Source organism: Eurytemora carolleeae, unplaced genomic scaffold (assembly GCF_000591075.1).
Source record: "Eurytemora carolleeae unplaced genomic scaffold, Eaff_2.0 scaffold811, whole genome shotgun sequence".
In the NCBI taxonomy this organism is placed as follows: Eukaryota; Metazoa; Arthropoda; class Copepoda; order Calanoida; family Temoridae; genus Eurytemora; species Eurytemora carolleeae.
Window position 1 is genome coordinate 46,716 of NW_019396782.1, and position 17,587 is coordinate 64,302.

At 31.4% G+C, this 17,587-nt stretch overlaps 1 protein-coding gene and 2 long non-coding RNA genes across 3 annotated transcripts; all 3 read left to right on the forward strand.

The window, feature by feature from the left end:
* Positions 1-1,745: 1,745 nt before the first annotated feature.
* LOC111708644 (uncharacterized) lies at positions 1,746-3,515 on the forward strand. Its single transcript, XR_002766703.1, has 3 exons — positions 1,746-1,812; positions 1,844-1,933; positions 3,448-3,515. It is a non-coding gene; the product is annotated as an uncharacterized LOC111708644 (long non-coding RNA).
* Positions 3,516-3,722: 207 nt separating this feature from the next.
* LOC111708655 (uncharacterized) lies at positions 3,723-7,457 on the forward strand. The gene is made up of 4 exons (XR_002766704.1): positions 3,723-3,810; positions 6,099-6,157; positions 6,315-6,385; positions 7,382-7,457. It is a non-coding gene; the product is annotated as an uncharacterized LOC111708655 (long non-coding RNA).
* A 6,725-nt stretch (positions 7,458-14,182) lies between these two features.
* Positions 14,183-15,823, forward strand: LOC111708648 (metallothionein-1). The gene is made up of 2 exons (XM_023482087.1): positions 14,183-14,219; positions 15,234-15,823. Exons 1-2 carry the CDS (start codon positions 14,198-14,200, stop codon positions 15,638-15,640), a joined length of 429 nt encoding a protein of 142 aa, XP_023337855.1. The 5' UTR covers positions 14,183-14,197; the 3' UTR covers positions 15,641-15,823.
* Positions 15,824-17,587: the final 1,764 nt, after the last annotated feature.

A 17,587-nucleotide genomic window follows, 5' to 3' on the forward strand; every position in this document is an offset into this window, starting at 1 on the left:
AATAACCTGTGATTACTTATTTGAATTATCTCGTGCTTTGTTCCAGATTTTAAGTATGAAAAACATGAATTTTGAAACAAATTTCCCGGCAAGCATTAAGAAATAATTTTTCTCGTGAAATGTTTCATCACGCCTAGATAAAAAGGTATTATTTGACGCAAAGACGTCTAATTGGCGCCCAAAAGTATGTTTACGTTAACAATACAACGATATTTCAACTAAAATCTATGAATTAAACTGTAAAGCCCCGAAAGTTTCCTTACTCGCCCTCCCTGTGTTTATGGGTTTGGTTTGGAAAGGAGAGTTGTGAATGCCGCAATTTTTGAATGTCGTCGTAGTAAATATTTTTCGGAACGAAGATGGTGTATCTTCCGACGTACGCAAATCCGCTATACTCCACTTCTGACCTAAGCCAACCCGCTATACTACACATCCGACCTACTAGCACGTGGTTTTACAGCTGCAAGATGGACTTGTGGATAAAATTAGTTCTTTCATACGGCGTTTCCGTCCAACAGTACTTCGGACCTACAGGGTGTCACACGAAACATGACAGTTGATGAATACTTTAGAATGTCTTCTTCAATTATTTGTTCAGTTGTTCGACACCAAAGATCAATAAAAATATTATATTGTAGTCATGTTATATTAAAATTAATTTCAAGGTAAAATAAAATTAAGCAAAAGATCTTTGTTTAACTAAACATAACTATTTATCAAATGTCATGTTTCGTGGGTCACCCTGTACGCAACATGATCGGTCCGATATATCGTATCGACAGATGTATCATTAGGTGGATGTAATACCGGACTATGTGGCCGCAGCGCCTGGCCCCCTAGCCAGTCCTAGCCGCGGTGCTCGGCCCAGAAATTGTCTTAGCATAACCTAACCCTGAAATAATACAAAAAAACAGCTGGCGTAGGTCCGATTATAGTACAGAGCGTTCCATATCTTATCTCCTAGTTTTAACGCCAAAATAAACCCAAAATACTCAACAAAAAACCTAGCAATTTCTTATATTTATAGCCTTTATTCAATTTTTCAAATGATTCATTTTTCTTAACTGTTTTAGTCTCAAAAATCGTAATTTAAACCGATTGACATTCTAATATGACGTGGGGGACCCGGGACACCCTGTAGATCAGAAGTTCCGTATAGGGGGATGTTGCGTATAAGACGATATACAGAGCGTCCCATATCATATTAGATTATCTCCAATCTTTAGCGCCAAAATACGCACATGATACTCGAAAAATCTAGCATTTTCTGCAAAAAAAAAAGGACTAAAATTATTTTTTATATCATCTCTGAATTCCCATGTTTATTGGGACACCCTGTACGAATAGTTTCTTCAGTTTGATTCTAAATAATGTTAAAAAGTTGTACTTAAGGTTGTTGAGGGGGTATCTAAGATGTTTGTAAGATTGCCTGGTGAAGACCAGAGTTCATGGCTACTTAGGAAATAATTTTTTTCTTTACAACAAAAAATAACCAATATTTCCTTCACTCTATATAGAATTACGAAATGTTACTTAAAGTATAAGTATTTCTGTCTTTTACAAATTTCGTGAGAAATTTGAGAATTTTTTTCTAAAACGTTTTTTTTTAAAAATTTGAAGAAATATTTTTTATTTTTTAGTTTAACTTAATTTCTATATAAAGGCAAAAAAATGCAAAGCTGAAAAATATTCGACCGGTCTTTTATGTTAAATGTTGACAGATTATCCAAAAAGAAAATAATACAGAATTAAACAAAAAACTTTTTTTCAATAAAAAATTTTCATTGCAGAGTTTCTCATCTCCATAGTCAGGTAAAATTGTAATAATAATAAATAATTGTAGGAGCAGGGTATCCAGCAGATTGTAGATATATCAAGTTGTAAGAATATTACAGTTCTTTACCTTTACGGGAACAAAATAACAGAAATACAAGTAAATATCTTTTTTTTTAAATATTCTCAAACATTTGAAAAGTTAAAGGGATTGTTTGAAATTCTGATTCTGAAAGGGATACGTATATAATATAAACTGTGAACATAGTGATCAAATACTAAAAAATTAAATATTGAATTACTAGGCTTCCAGGGCTTTCGCTCCTCTTTTCTAGAAAACAATTCTAGCTGTTAACTGTTGTTCTTCAAGCTGCCACTTTTCTTTGTAAATTGTATTTTGCGGATTTTTCTGTTTATCACTTAAATCAGCGCATTTTCTAGAACAGTAAATTTCGAGGTTTTTTTTCAAATTTGACGATCAAAGTATAAAAATAGATTAGGTCAATGTTTAATTTTTGTCGATTCTTCTTGGACATGATCTTTTGATGGTCTTAGAAATTCAGAAAATATTTTAAAAAGATATGTGCTACAGTGATAACCAGGAAACTGTGGTATAGGAAGACGACATTAAAGCAACGCTGAAGTGCATTTGATGTTGTTACAAAGCAAGTAACTTTACTAGTAAGTTATCATATCACTAATAAATGGAAATGGGTCTGTTTACACTACAGAGTTGCAGTGCCTCATGTTTAGTGGGATATTTAAGTTAAAACATGAGTCTAAAAGTCGTCTTCCTATTCCAGAGTTTTCTGGTTATCACTGTGTTTTATTTTTTGAGTCCCCCACAAAAATATTCTGAAGTCTGAAGTTTAATTCAATCTTTAAATATATTTTGCTTGTCTGTTTGTTTATTTGTTTGTTTGTAACCAATAAACGTCAAAACGGCTGAACCAATCGGGTAGATTTTTTTTTGTGAGCCATCACATGGTCTCAGGGAAGGGTTAGGGATGGTTAGAATGTAAAAATTGGCAATGAATAATTTTTTGATTTTTCAAAAATTACGATAAAAAGTGATAAGAGCATCAGTTAAAAGTTAAAATCGAATATGGATGCGCCCCTTGAACCATAGTTTTTTTTGTATTTGAAATGGAAATTTTTTAAAAAACTATAAGTAAATCGATTTTCCATATTTTTTATTTTTAAAATGTTTGGTTCAAAATGCCCGTGTAACACTTTTATTATCTAATATACTCTGAAATGAATAATATTATTTAGAATCTAGAATCAGCTCCTGTAATCCAGCTCCTGTTTCTACAGAATAATATTATTTAGAATCTATAATCAGCTCCTCTAATCCAGCTCCTGTTTCTACAGAATAATATTATTTAGAATCTATAATCAGCTCCTCTAATCCAGCTCCTGTATCTACTGAATAATATTATTTAGAACCTAGAATCAGCTCTTCTAATCCAGCTCCTGTATCTACAGAATAATATTATTTAGAATCTAGAATCAGCTCCTCTAATCCAGCTCCTGTATCTGCAGAATAATATTATTTAGAACCTAGAATCAGCTCCTCTAATCCAGATCCTGTATCTGCAGAATAATATTATTTAGAACCTAGGATCAGCTCCTCTATTCCAGCTCCTGTATCTACAGAATAATATTATTTAGAATCTAGAATCAGCTCCTCTAATCCAGCTCCTGTATCTACAGAATAATAAAATTACAAGAATCCAAGGAAACAAATTTATTTATAAAATAATTTTTCGGTGTATTCAGAAACATTTAAAACCAATATGGCGGTAACTATTAGAATAAGAACAGGGGGCAAATGGTCAAATTTTTAAAAAAAGATTTCTTACATAAATGTTCCCCTTTACCTTAAAAAATACCCTAATTGCGCCTCTGTTTCCCCATTCTTTAGAAAATGTTTGTTATAAAGGTTTAGACCGATTGTTTCACCTAAAGAAACTTTATCTGACCCGAAACCGAATTCAAGTTTTAGAAAACTTGGATAAGAATAAAAACTTAGAGGTAAGAAATATATACATTACTAACTTGGGAAGCCAACGTTGCCCAGGTTACTCCAGCCGTTTATCCGCACTTTAACGATTTTACCGGGAAACTAAATTCTCGCTATTAAAGTCGACTCACTCAACTTAGAATCTCAAAACCGAGCTAAAAACATTCCCGTGGCTCTCCCGTGTTTCCCAATCAAGATTTGAGGTATACCAATTAACGGGCTCCTGAGTTATGATCGGACAAACAAACACACAGACAGAAAGACAGACGGACAGACAACCAGAGATTACAACTTTTTATAGATATACAGGGTTACCCAAAAGCCACAAATTTCACTAGAATAATCTCTCTAGAAGGGGTTAATTCATTTCGTATACTGTTCCGTTTTGTCTAATATAGTCTGTATGCGTAGTACTGTAATACTTGCTCTAGTCCTTAAAAGTCGGCCCTGTACTTGAAATGAGCCAGAGTTTACACTACAGTGAGTTAGATACTCTAAAACGAGTGGAAAATGAAGGGGGTGGGTCAAGGCCTTAATATCTTTGAATATAACATCTGAAGGTTAAATTTGATCTTCTTGTAGTAAATGCTGTACTCGTAAAAATGCTTCCAGACCTGTATCAATCCAGGTACCACTCGTCAGCTATCAATGTCAACACGGACACATGCTCTTAGGCAATGTCAACACGGGCACAAGCTCTTCAGACAATCGATGTCAAACCAATGGGCACAATCTTCTCTGCTATCACTGTCAACACGGGCACAAGCTCTTCATGCAATCAATGTCAAACCAATGGGCACGATCTTCGCAGCTATCATTGTCAAAACGGGCACAAGCCCGGATATAAATGTCAAAACGGACACAAGCTCTTAATCGATCAATGCCAAACCAATGGACAGGATCTTCTCAGCTATCAATGTCAACAGGGACACAAGCTCTTAATCTATCAATGCCAAATCAATGGGCACGATCTTAGATTGTATTTTTCAACAGAACCAAAGTACTCTATCATAGTAATCAAAGCGGAGTTTATACTAACTAATTTGTATTTAGATATCAATGTTACAAATTAACGTTATTCGAAGTAATTACAAGTTTTTCGTTCATACATATATACAGCTTAGTTTAAGTTTAATTTATGTATTTACAAGATTAGCGCGGATAGATATAACGTAGTTAAGCTATCACAATACATGTTTACAGCATAGTTTAAGTTTTGGTGTACATATTTAATATTAGCGCGGATATAAGCTAATCACAGTATACTGTGATTAGCACGATTAGTACAGCTATTTACAGCAGTTCAGGTTTACAGATATTATGTTTACACAATATATTCATTACAACTACGCGATATTTATTACATTCTGGCTTTAATATGTGGTTTCTAAGATAACCTTAATTTAATAATGACGAAGAAGTCTCACTTTCGCGTGTACACCCCGAGAAAACGGAATAAAATTCGATCCATTCAAAAATGTTACACACATTCATTTATATTAATTAATTAATTTATGCTTATTCATTTATTTCTGGCTCACATAAACATATTTAGTGGAAAAATAGGCTTATATTAAAGTATAATGTTTATTTTCAAATATGTTTACAGTCCCTTTAAGAAGATTTATATTTTCAGTGAAGTTGAGGGAAGAAATCCTTCAAATCTAATATTACAACTTTTATTTTACAGTTTCATGTTTGCTTTATTTTCTATAATCATAATTCATCTGATTCCCGGAATCAATTTTTCAAATTAACTTCAAAATAACAAAACGTTCAGAACTTGTTCTTATTTGTGTAATTTAAAAATGAATTGCTTACGAATAATTAAGTGCACCTGAGCCTAAAGTATATGGATTCAAAGATGAAAAAACATTAGGTTTTTGGAGTTTCGTATCTCTGGGGTCATAAAGATTTCAAATAATTTCAAATTTAGGAAATGTCAACGTACCTTCAATTTACCTTCAATTTAAAAAGTTCCAGACCTACTTACATTTAACGCGGCATTCAGTCAAATAATATAAAGATTTCCTTATTTTTATTTCTAAAAATTGATAATGTAAACTGCGGGTTCTCTGTATTAAGTAAGTTTTAGATATTAGACCTCAGAGAAGGACGAAAGTTGACAGAATTAATTTTTGTTCATGTGTGAGGAAAAACGACAAAAATGTCCTCATTGTCACTCTGATAAAGGTTTTACCTTTTTAAATAAGAAATTTTAATTTTTTACTAAAAAGTCACTTGAAATTACGTAAACAGTCACTTTAATTCATTTTTATTTACTTGGTTTGTTTTGTAGGAATTGCATCTAGGGTCACAGCGTTTACCTGCAGGCGAACAGTTTATTATAAATCCTAGGTTAGTTTACTGGTTACTGGTTACTGTTTATTGTTTACTGTTTACTGTTTACTGTTTACTGTTTACTGTTTACTGTTTACTGTTTACTGTTTACTGTTTACTGTTTACTGTTTACTGTTTACTGTTTACTGTTTACTGTTTACTGTTTACTGTTTAGTTGTTGTGAAGAACTCTCTAAATGTTTAAAGTATTTAAATATATCGAACACAAGACTCTCAACTTTATCAGGTGAGTAAAATAGAAAAAAAATAACTAGCTATTTATTCGCGGGAAAAATTTGAACTTAGGACGTAAATTCCTTCGGGGGTTGTCCGATTTTTGATAGTACCCTCAGAATGAAAATAAACAAGGAAAAAGATAAAACAGTTTTATCTACAGTGGTCAGCATATCATGGTGATATAATACAGAGGCTGACAAATATTTGAATACGGATACCCGATACTGAGATGTTACATTTCAGTACTAATCACTATGTATACCAATGAATTATTAGAAACTGAAATTGTATCATATCATTTGCCTATAGTAACCAACATTGTATTGATATATATGCTGACCGCTGTATCTGAAAATAGATAATTAAAAAATGTGGGTTCTCTATAAAATCTGACTTGCTTATTTATGCACAATAGGCTAAGAAAGGGGTGTACATGGAACTATTTTTACAAAACCTACAATAAATTATTTTAAATTGGTTAAATAAATAAACCTAAATTTGTTTGTTTTTATCGTGCTGGTTTAATGACATGAAACTTTAAAAATTAGTTTCAACTTTCAACTATCAAATGCAACTCAATAACAGTAAAAACCTCGAGAACCTTGTTTTATTTTTCATTTATTCATTTCACTGTTATTAAACATTAAAGGGATTGTTCACTTCTCCCAAGAAAATAATATCCCTCCAAAAATTACGAAAATAGTTCCGCTCATAGCATGCGCTTTCTCAAAAAAATGTTGTCTGCAATTTCATTTTATTGTTTACAATTTCATTTTATTGTTTACAATTTCATTTTATTGTTTGTAATTTCATTTTATTGTTTGCAATTTTATTTTATTGTTTGCAATTTCATTTTATTGTTTGCAATTTCATTTTATTGTTTTCAATTTCATTCTATTGTTTACGATTTCATTTATTATTTGCAATTTCATTTTATTGTTTGCAATTTCATTTTATTGTTTGCAATTTTATTTTATTGTTTACAATTTATTTGTTGCACATTTAGGTATCGAGGGACTAAAAAGTCTGGAAACCTTGGTTTGTTTTGGCAATAATCTACAATGCATTCAATCTGTTATCAAGTAAGATATGTTATTTGGTGTAATTTCTAATTCTTCTTCAGAGTCTCCTGTTTTGAGTACTTTGCCACTTAGTTTTAATAAATAAAAATTTTATATAACAGTTATAATAGTTGATTTGTTTTGAAAGACATTCATTTTATATTTTATATAATCCTTATATTTCCGCAACAGGATGTCATAGACCTTAAAAATTTCAAACTATAAATTTTGTCAAATCAAATATTTCAAGTTTCACTTTCAGGTTGCAAACATGGGAATTGGAAAATTTCAGTTTGTGACAAAAAATCAATTCCGCTGTGATCAAAACAAAAAAGTTGAAAATCCACCCTTTTAGATTTTGTTTCGTCAAAATATATCGAAATGGCTGGGTATCAAAACTAAATATTTCCAAGAATTGATAGCACTGGATACTAAAATTAGTGAATTTTGACCGAATTTTCACATTTTGATACTAAACAAACTTGAGTGACATAATACCCGCTAAACAAACTTGAGTGACATAATACCCACTAAAACACATGAGTGACGTAATATTAAAATCTTACAAGTTTTCATTCCCTAAGAAGAAAAATGTTTTTTAATTTGTAGTATGATGGAACCGGATAAGTTTGTTTTTCTCATTTTTAAGAGAACCAAAGGATGCTAGTTCTCATGTAAAAAAACAATGAGAATTTTACCATTCACAATTCTTAAAAACAAAAACAAAAATCCTTTTGATGCCTAAATTTTATTTCCAAAACAATTTTTTTTAATTTTGAGGGAGTAAATATTCTTGAAAATTAAAAGTATACATTCTATTTTTCAATTCTCTAATTGCATTACACCAGAGTTTTTATGACTTCTAAATTACTAATTGATCGAAAATTTTAACTTTAATAATTATTTTTGGTTGAGAGGTGTGAGCCGAAGAAAGGGTAGAGTGTGGATACAAGTTCACACATTCAAATAAAACGATATAATAATAAATCTATTTCCAGTTAATTATCAAGGTCTTTCTATTATTTAGTTTTGCTCAAGATCGATTAAAAGTTATGTACCCTAACGTTTTGTGTTGCGCCGTTGTCTTAAAAACTTATTTTACTCGGGCTGGTCCATGCTTCCTGTTTTTCCTTAGGCTTAACTATTAGGTTTGGTTAATGATAATTATTTTTGTTAATCGCATATAGCGTTGATTTGCTAATGACTGGTAGAAACTGATTGATCTAAATAAAAGGCATTAGCTTGATCCGTTGGACAAAAAAACAAAACGCCACAACACAAAACGCCACAACACAAAACGCCAAGTAAAACAAAACGCCAAATGCACCAGTTCTCCCACTATGAAATGTTAAATTTTTTTTCAGATCTAGTTTAATACTATCAAAATTATATCACGTATTTTTATATACGACGTATGTTCTATTATTCATTAATATTATTATTATTATTATTATTATTATTATTATTATTATTATTATTATTATTCTTTTTATTATCATTATTATGTTTTACTAGTGTTACTATCATTATAATTTTTAGGATTTTTTATTATTAAATGATATATGCTAATATATTTAGATGACAAATGAGACAAAGTATAAAGTTCTATTAATGGCTGGTCTACCCTCTGTAAAAGAATTGGATGGAAAAGTGGTAAATTAATTTTTTAAATGGGCGGTTTATCAAATTATCATTATCCTACTCAGAACCATAAAGGGACTGTAAGCGTAATCGCGATGCCCGATTTACAACGGTGCCCTTAAAAGCTTTATTTCATCAAGGATGAAGAAGATATCCATGATTTTGTTTTTTAAACTGTTAATTTTCATTTGTGGTTTCTTTGCAAAAGTGACTTGCGCATTTTTGCTTATATTAAGAAATTCACAGAAATAAACACTTTTCGAGTCGAAAACACGAAATTATCTTCAATATTACAGATCAGAGAAAGGTTTGAATTGGACAGGGATCTCTACAAACGAAAACCCCTTTAATCCTATTCTTCTGAGGATATTAAAATTTGTAATTGTATTATATGCATACTACTAGTAGGCTTTCAGGGCGCCTCGCACCCATCTTCTTTTTCAATTCGGAACATTTTCTCTTTGTATACATCATATAACAATAACACACAAAATTTGGACCCGATCAGCTCAGCCATTTTGACGTTTTTTGGATACAAACAAACAAACAGACACCCAGACAAGCAAAGTATATAAATTTTCATATGCACTGCAGAAAGGGGGTTTACACCTACTGCCCGAATTAAATGGATTTATTTAATAATTAAAAAGAAACTAATTCTGAAAACGTATCCATCCATCCTCAAAGATTTTTTTGATTTGTTTTGAACGTCGAATTTGCGCTTAAACTCAGCTCAACTACCTTACATAGCCGGTCACTCCCTTTAATGCACGGTTATAATTCCTGCATCAATTTATTCCTTCAAATTACTCAAACAAACATAATTCGTACCCAGGCCCATTTCTAGTTACAATTTAAAGTTTTAAGTCAAAAGCCGACGACAAAAGGAACCAGATTCCGAAAAAAAGTGGTTTCAATTTTTAATCATTTGAATTTTTAATGATTTTATTTTTACATCTCTAAAGAAAATGATTAAAGTAAATAACTTAACAACGAACTAGATGGTTTTGCTCACGGAAAAAGTCAATTAAAAAGGGCAAAAAAATGTGCAATATCGCCTACTAATTTTGGAATTCTGGAAAATGTAATTCCTTTTTTGACAAATTTTGACCTTTCTTTACTACTGAGGAGTAACCCTACAATTATGAGACTTCAGAGAGACGACTATACGGAATTTTTAAAGTCTTTAAAAATACAATTCATGGTTCTCTAACCTAACCTAATTCTTTTTTCCTTAAATCTATACAGATTCCATTAAAAAATATTCATAAGAAGGAAATCCTTAAACCTACCTTTAACACGTTCTATCTAAAAAGCTTTAGGTCGTCGTTAAAGTCTCGTCCTTTGTGGGTAACCCTGTATGATTCCAAATTTTGTCATTTTAATTTGTTTGATTACTGAAAAGTTTATTGACTAAAGTTTGTCGATTTGTCTTCTCCTTGTATAGAGTTAATATCCTATAATTAGTTTGGGAAAAATATCAAGAAAAAGAAAACTTTTGTTTCTTTGTCATAAAAGTTTCATACTAAGCCAAGTTGAAGACTGGAGGGTCACACAAATGCTTTTATTTTATCATGAATCATCAATACTTGGCTTTTTAAAGTTCAATGAACGTTAAAACTGATGGGGCCTTAGTTTGCTATAGTATTTTACATTACCATAACCCGAAGAATTTTCAAAAGTAAAAGAAAAAATGGCTGATTCAAGAGCAACATTTAAAACCTGAAAATTCTAGTAAAGGGAGTACACTTCAAAAGATTTTGTGTTAATACAATTTTGTAGATTTTAATCTAAGAAATCAGAAAACATAGAGAGAAAGTAAAGAAACCACATGAAATAATATTTCTAAACAAAAATATTGGTATCTATAAAACTTCCTAACCCCATAAATGTGAAACTGGATTTCAGATATTGACTTTCATTACGATACACTGTCTTATGTTTCCGGCCCTGGGGATTGAATGTTAAGAATTTCCCAATGTGCAATTTAAGATCTGCAAATGTTTATTATTGTTATTTGCAAGCAAAATTCAATATTGGGGAAACTGCAAAAACCAAACAATAAATTAAATAAAATTGTTTATTATTTGAATTATGTAAAGGAATTAATAATTTAAAGAATTGCATGCATTGAGCACCGCCTTCAATCACTTAACACGGAATACAATTTTAAGTGGAACCCACCGTGTTTGAGCCGCGTCACAAATTTGAGACACGGCTCAAATTCTTTAAATTCGAACTCAGTTTCTTTTACAGTTACTTTTCAGGTAGATGAGAATTCGCGAGCTGTGGCTAAACAGATGCTGAAATCTAGAAGCAGCAGCTACGGGTCTAACAGATCTAATTCAAGGAGCTCCTCACCTAAAAGCTCCACTTCAAGCAGCTCCTCCGATTTGTTAAGATCGAGTGCAAGCAGCTCCTTTGGACTTTGATATAATTGCTATCAACAAATTATTCATTTGTTTATTATTTACCGTATTTGATATAATAAATTAGAAAAAACGCAGAATTAAAAAGTGTTCCTGATTTTTTAAAACTCCATTATTCCAATCTATAAGTTATCATTGTCATATACATATATGAAATTTTTAAATTTGAGAATCAGGAATAAAGAATTGTATTTAAAAATCTGACATTTTTAGATCTTCATATTGAAAGTAGGAAAAAAGATATTAAACCCTACAATCTGTATTCCAAAATGTTTTCATATAAGCCAGCAATCAGAATACACCTCCATATCAGCGTATGCCATATATCCCCCAAAGGAAATCCAAATGGTTCCAGGTTGGGAACTCAATCTAATGCAACATTCCAGGGACGATACTTGGCAGCTCTGAAATGGTTCTCAAAACATCAGTTGAAGAAGTTAACCAATCATTCTGACCATTGTAGTAAATATCAACAGGAGTAGTCACATCTTGTAACCTGTAGGTAGGTTTTCTATTAGGGCCATGATGGAAAAGGTGCTGTTCACGTTCACCCCAATCATATTCGTGAAATCCATTGGATTTAACTTCTTGAGCATATTGCAGAACGGTTGGAGTCGATGCTCCCACAAGAGTATAGGACTTTCCATGATCCCAACATAGGCAATAGGGGATAACAGATGAGCCAAGCGAATTTTTGAAGCAACATCCTTGTTCATAGAGATGCATAGCCATGACAGCAGTTGTTCCCATCGACATGTTAAATGTATTGAAGTGATTTCAAGAACTTTTTCTATTTTTATATCCTTCATTATAGTCATTCATTTTACATTAACTACAAAGATCTGTAAAAAAACTGAATTTATTTAATTTTAACCAAACTTTTTGGCAAACATTGACAAAAAAGGCAGTAATATAAAAAAAATAGTTTTACTCTAAGAGGAAAAAGATGTTACTTTTTAAAATCTTTAGAAAAGCTACTAGCTCTGCAAAACTTTGAAAAAATATGGTCATTACTCATTGTTAAATTTTCTTGTCGTCAATGTAGTATGTTAAGTTCATAACGAAATCTAATTTGGAAATGACATTATTTATCAGTAAAAATGTTTTTTTTATTGTCCATACCATTTTTTTCTATAATCAAATATGCAGAACGCTTTCGGAGTACAAGTGTATGGGGAGGTTTTGTATCTTGAATTTTACTCAGTTTACTCAGAACCGTTTCTTTTCTATGAAATATTGCTCTGTAAAAGTCTGCAATGGTACGTCTTATAATAGATCACTGATTCCAAATGATTTAAAATCCTTTTAAACTGACTCTTGTAGGTTCAGCCCCCCAGTTAAAAAGGACATGTAGACGAATTCACAACGACCCTTCATACCCGGCATTGTTTTGTGCTGAGTTTTAAGACATTTTAGGATTTTTTACTTTAAATGACGCCAGAGCTGGGAACTTTAGAATGGATAAACTTTAATCCTGACTTCTTGATCCGAATATCCACTGTGGAAACTTTTCATTTTTGTCCTAATCCACTCTTTTTCTCTCTCCTTGGATATCCGTTAATTGTTTTCTCCAATGAGAATATTTCTGTTCTCTCATTGGTTGCCCACTTTTCTCTGATTGGCTGCTACAGTTTCTCAGATGATTAAATATTAATTTGAATTTTATCGTTTTTCATACACTTTTAAGATAATCTTGCAAGATTATGTTAATCTTGAGATTATCAAAAAGGGAGGATCAAGCAGTAATCCCGATATCCACCATTCTAAAGTTTTCAGCTCTGAACATTTAAGATATCTTTCATATTGAAAAATAATATGATTTTTGAAGTTTGACGTTTTTACATTATATACAAAAAAGGTTCTCTGAACAAAGATATTAAAAAAAGCGATTTAACATAAGATCTTGCCAAAAATCTCTTTATAAAGATGATGCATTGTGTAAGCTCTGTATAGTTGTTTTTAACGTTTTTGGTTATTTTGGTTGCATGAACAATCAACATTAAAACAGCAGGTATTTAACACTTCACAGTAAATATTTATGCTAAAATTGAACATGAATCAATAATATTAAATTGTATTTCTGAAGTTATTTAATCATTTGTTGGATAACAGAATATTTTGTTGAAATAAACCTGAATTTGTATGAAATTTGAATGAAAGGGACAGGACAGGACTCTAATAATATCCAAGTGAGCTAATGTCGTCTTTTTTTAATTAAAAGCAAAGAAATAATTTTGCATAAATGTATGCATATCTAACTCATTCACTCGTCAATTGAAGGGTTAATTACAAAATTATTGGGATTCGGATTAAAAAGTAAGAATCATTAAATGGAATGAAGCTTCCAAGCAAACAAAACTTGCCTTTTATTCATTATAGAAGACGACATTTGTCATCAATCTTTATTAGACCAAACAAGGTACGTAGAATTTTAGATTTTACTATAACCGCATCTTTATATAGAGAGTATTTGGATCTTGTCAATTGTTTTGAAAATCATTCTGGTCAGAAATTTAGCTTATTCCTAATAATAGAACAATTATAATTGTAACTACAGCAAGCAAAAACTATTGATAGCTTTTCAGTTTTGTAAGACATTATAAAACCATTGATCCGTTTTACGGAAGATTAAAAGCCAAAAACTATTTCGAATAAAAGCCGGAAACCTATCAGAATTTGTATCATTTTAAAATGTCCCTTCGTAAAGTATCAGGTTAGAGATTTTAAATAACTATGATAGACAGGGTTACCAACATAGGATGAGACGTTAATCACGACATGCACGGTGTTTCAAGAAACATGACAGTTGAGTATTAGTTTAGAATGTCTTTTTCTATTATTTGTTCAGTTGTTTGACACCAAATATCAATAAAAATATTATATTGGAGTCATGTTATATTAAAATTGATTTCAAAGTAAAATATAATTAAGCAAAAGATTTGTTTAACTAAATATAACTTTTTATTAAATGTCATGTTTCGTGGGACACCCTGTATATATAACCACTAAACCTAAGGTTTGAACGTAAAGTTTTATTACAATTTTAAAAAGTACATTATGATCTCACAAAGACAGAAACAAGTGTTTTGTGCCAGAAATTTGAGAAAAAAGGCTGAATAAATTCTGTATCGTCGTCTCATCTTTGCATGTGGATTACCCTTGTATTGTTGAATATTTTTCTTATCCATTACATCAAACACGTGTATTTAAAAAGCAACCCATATCGGCATGTTTTAATTTTTTTCAAAGACATGCATAATATTGATTTTTATTTAATTTTCAAATTCTAAATAACTTGATTGGGTCAAGTTCTAAAAAATGTAAAAACTAATAGTCTGTATGAACTACTTACTTTTTCTAGAATCTGCAGTTGGTACCCTTTATCAACATAATAATTATAATTATACATATGTTAGCTATAGATAGCCAAACTGCACGACCAAAATGGCTGAAATTTTTTGAGAAACCCCATCGGTACCCAGGCCTCCTCCGGGGGAAACAAAGGCTAAAAAATATTCTTAAGACTTTTTCAAATTACACAGGCAACGCCGGGCACTTTAGTTAGGAGATCATAAAAAGGATTCATCCTTACATTTGATTAATTTGGCTGTTTTTTCATAAAAGGAATTGCAGATTCGACGGGAGTTCTTTACGTTTTTCACTGATATTACTTTTCTTAAGTCTAGTTTTTTTTATTTCTAAATATAGAAATTTATTTTAACTCCAGATTGTTGTGATGATCTTGCCACCTGCTGTATTGGAGAACAAGAAAAGCTGGACTGTCACGCAAAATCAGCTGATCAGAAATCAGCTGAATTTAAAATGGCGAAAAGCTGCAATGACAAAAAGAAAAAATGCACCAAAAACCAAGAATGTTGTGATGAAAAGAAAGACAACTGCTGCGATGACAAGGCAGAGGGCTGTTCCAAAAAGGAACAATGTTCTGATGATAAAAATAAGTGCTGCGATGTCAAGAGCAAATGTTGTGATGACAAAAAGATAAGTAAGAATGACAAGAAGAATTGCTGCGATGATGAAGGAATATGTGGGGATGACAATGAAGCTTGCTGTGATGAGGGCAAAGAAGGTTGCAATGAAGACGACAAATGTTGTAAATCCGTGAAATGTGAATGAAGATTCTAATTTTAATTGATTTTACAAATGTAAATGTGGAAATGTTAATTCAGCAACCCACAAATTTTAATCACATTATCTACATTTAATAATTTTCTATTTATATACTAGACTATATATTATAATGGTTTGATCTGTATATTCTAAAATATATGATTTATTTATTAAAAAAATTTAAATTTTTTCTTTCTCTTTCTGGACTTGATATCTATCGTCAAACATGAATACATATTTAAGAAAAAAGCTTCTCTTTAATTACTCGTAAGCTTGTTTTTCCATAGATAAATAAATAAACATAGATAGCTTATGTAAGCAAAATCACCAAGAATTGTACAGTCCGCGAACTCGTACTTCTAGGGGTCAAAGTGTACTTCAATGATTGATAAGTGGGGTGGTTTGGTGTTTTAATGGATTTCATAAATAGAGTGTAAAATAACTCCAGGAATGGAACTATTTGAACAACAATATTTCACTGAACAATATATCATATTGACGAGAACTGAAGAAGGACATGAGAAGGACTAAGCTAACTTAAATTTCTCTCTACAGAACTCATGTACACCACAAGTACTCAATGACAGCCAATGTTCACAACCGACCTAGTTAATCTATATAATAGGAATATCATTATAACATCTCTGTACATTTATATCTTTCAAGAAGAAAAATATCGTCTTATGCGCAATCTATAATTATCTATGGTAATTCGAAAAAGCTTGTTTAAAATCAGAACTGAATAAAAAAGTCGTCTTCATTATATGGGTAAAATCGCCTACCACCGTATATCTTATATATATCTTTAAAGTTAATGAAAAAACGAATAATAAATTTAAATTTGGTGTTCGATCCCGCTTATTCTCCTTCATATGTATACTGTACTATACCAAGGATTTAATGCAAGGAAAGTTATTTCAGAGGTGTACGCATCTTTTGTACTGCAGTGTACTGTCACTGGGCAGTAATGTAAACACAAGACAGCTGTCGAAGCCTGACATGGGATTCATCTTTCACATAAATAATCAATGAAATATTCTGGACATAGGAAACTATTATGTGAGTTAACAAAATTCAATGCGCTTAACCTCCTCGGATACTAAACGAACACTGAGGCATCTATTCTTGTTTACAAATTCCACCCAGAGAGAACTGGTTTCAATATGTACACAGAGTATACGCAACTACAAAATGGCCGTTTTACACTTTTTTCCTGTAAATTCCCCTCTAATATATATTCTCTTCTCTTTGACTATCTCCCAATAAGTCGGTACGGTACTTCAAATGATCTCAGTGCCTAGTGAGCATGAATTCAACAAAACTTAGAAAACCCCAGATTTACGTAAACAAGGATATTCAATTTGATATAGGTTAAAGATAAACAAAGTCTGGGATATCAGGGTTTGTTTATTTACATTAGGTTTAACACATTTATCTAATCAGATTAGAAAATCTAAAAAAAAAACATTTCATTCTCATGTAAAAAAAAACATCAACATATGTAATGAAAATGGTTAATTTTCTTATATGAACAAAGAACAGTAAATTCCATAAAACTGAAGAATAAGAAGACGACTGATCGACATAAAATCGTCATAAAAATATACATTGAAATTAACAACAAAAGTTTGAAACCGTAATATTTTATTTTTCAATATTTGCACGTTTCACGCATGTTCTTACTAAAAAAAGTGAAATTATTATGGGCCTGTAATGGGGCGGGGAGAGGAGAGGTTGCAATATCTAGTACTCGCCCCTGCTAATTGCGCCCTATTTCTAAGTCTCTTCAGTTTCTAAGAACAACCTTTTGACGACCTTAACCCGTTCTTTCTCTCTGGGTTTCTGGGAAACCCCCAAAAACCTCTAGATTTACAAGTTGTGCGGTCGTTTCAAGGAACTGTCTCCTCTCATTCCCTCAGGTTCAGGGTAACATAAGTTATTAGAATCATGTTT

Coding starts and splice junctions, on each gene's coding strand:
- LOC111708648 (XM_023482087.1), top strand. CDS start 14,198: ATGTCCCTTCGTAAAGTATCAG. Junction 14,220..15,233: donor GTCCCTTCGTAAAGTATCAG/GTTAGAGATTTT, acceptor TTTTAACTCCAG/ATTGTTGTGATGATCTTGCC.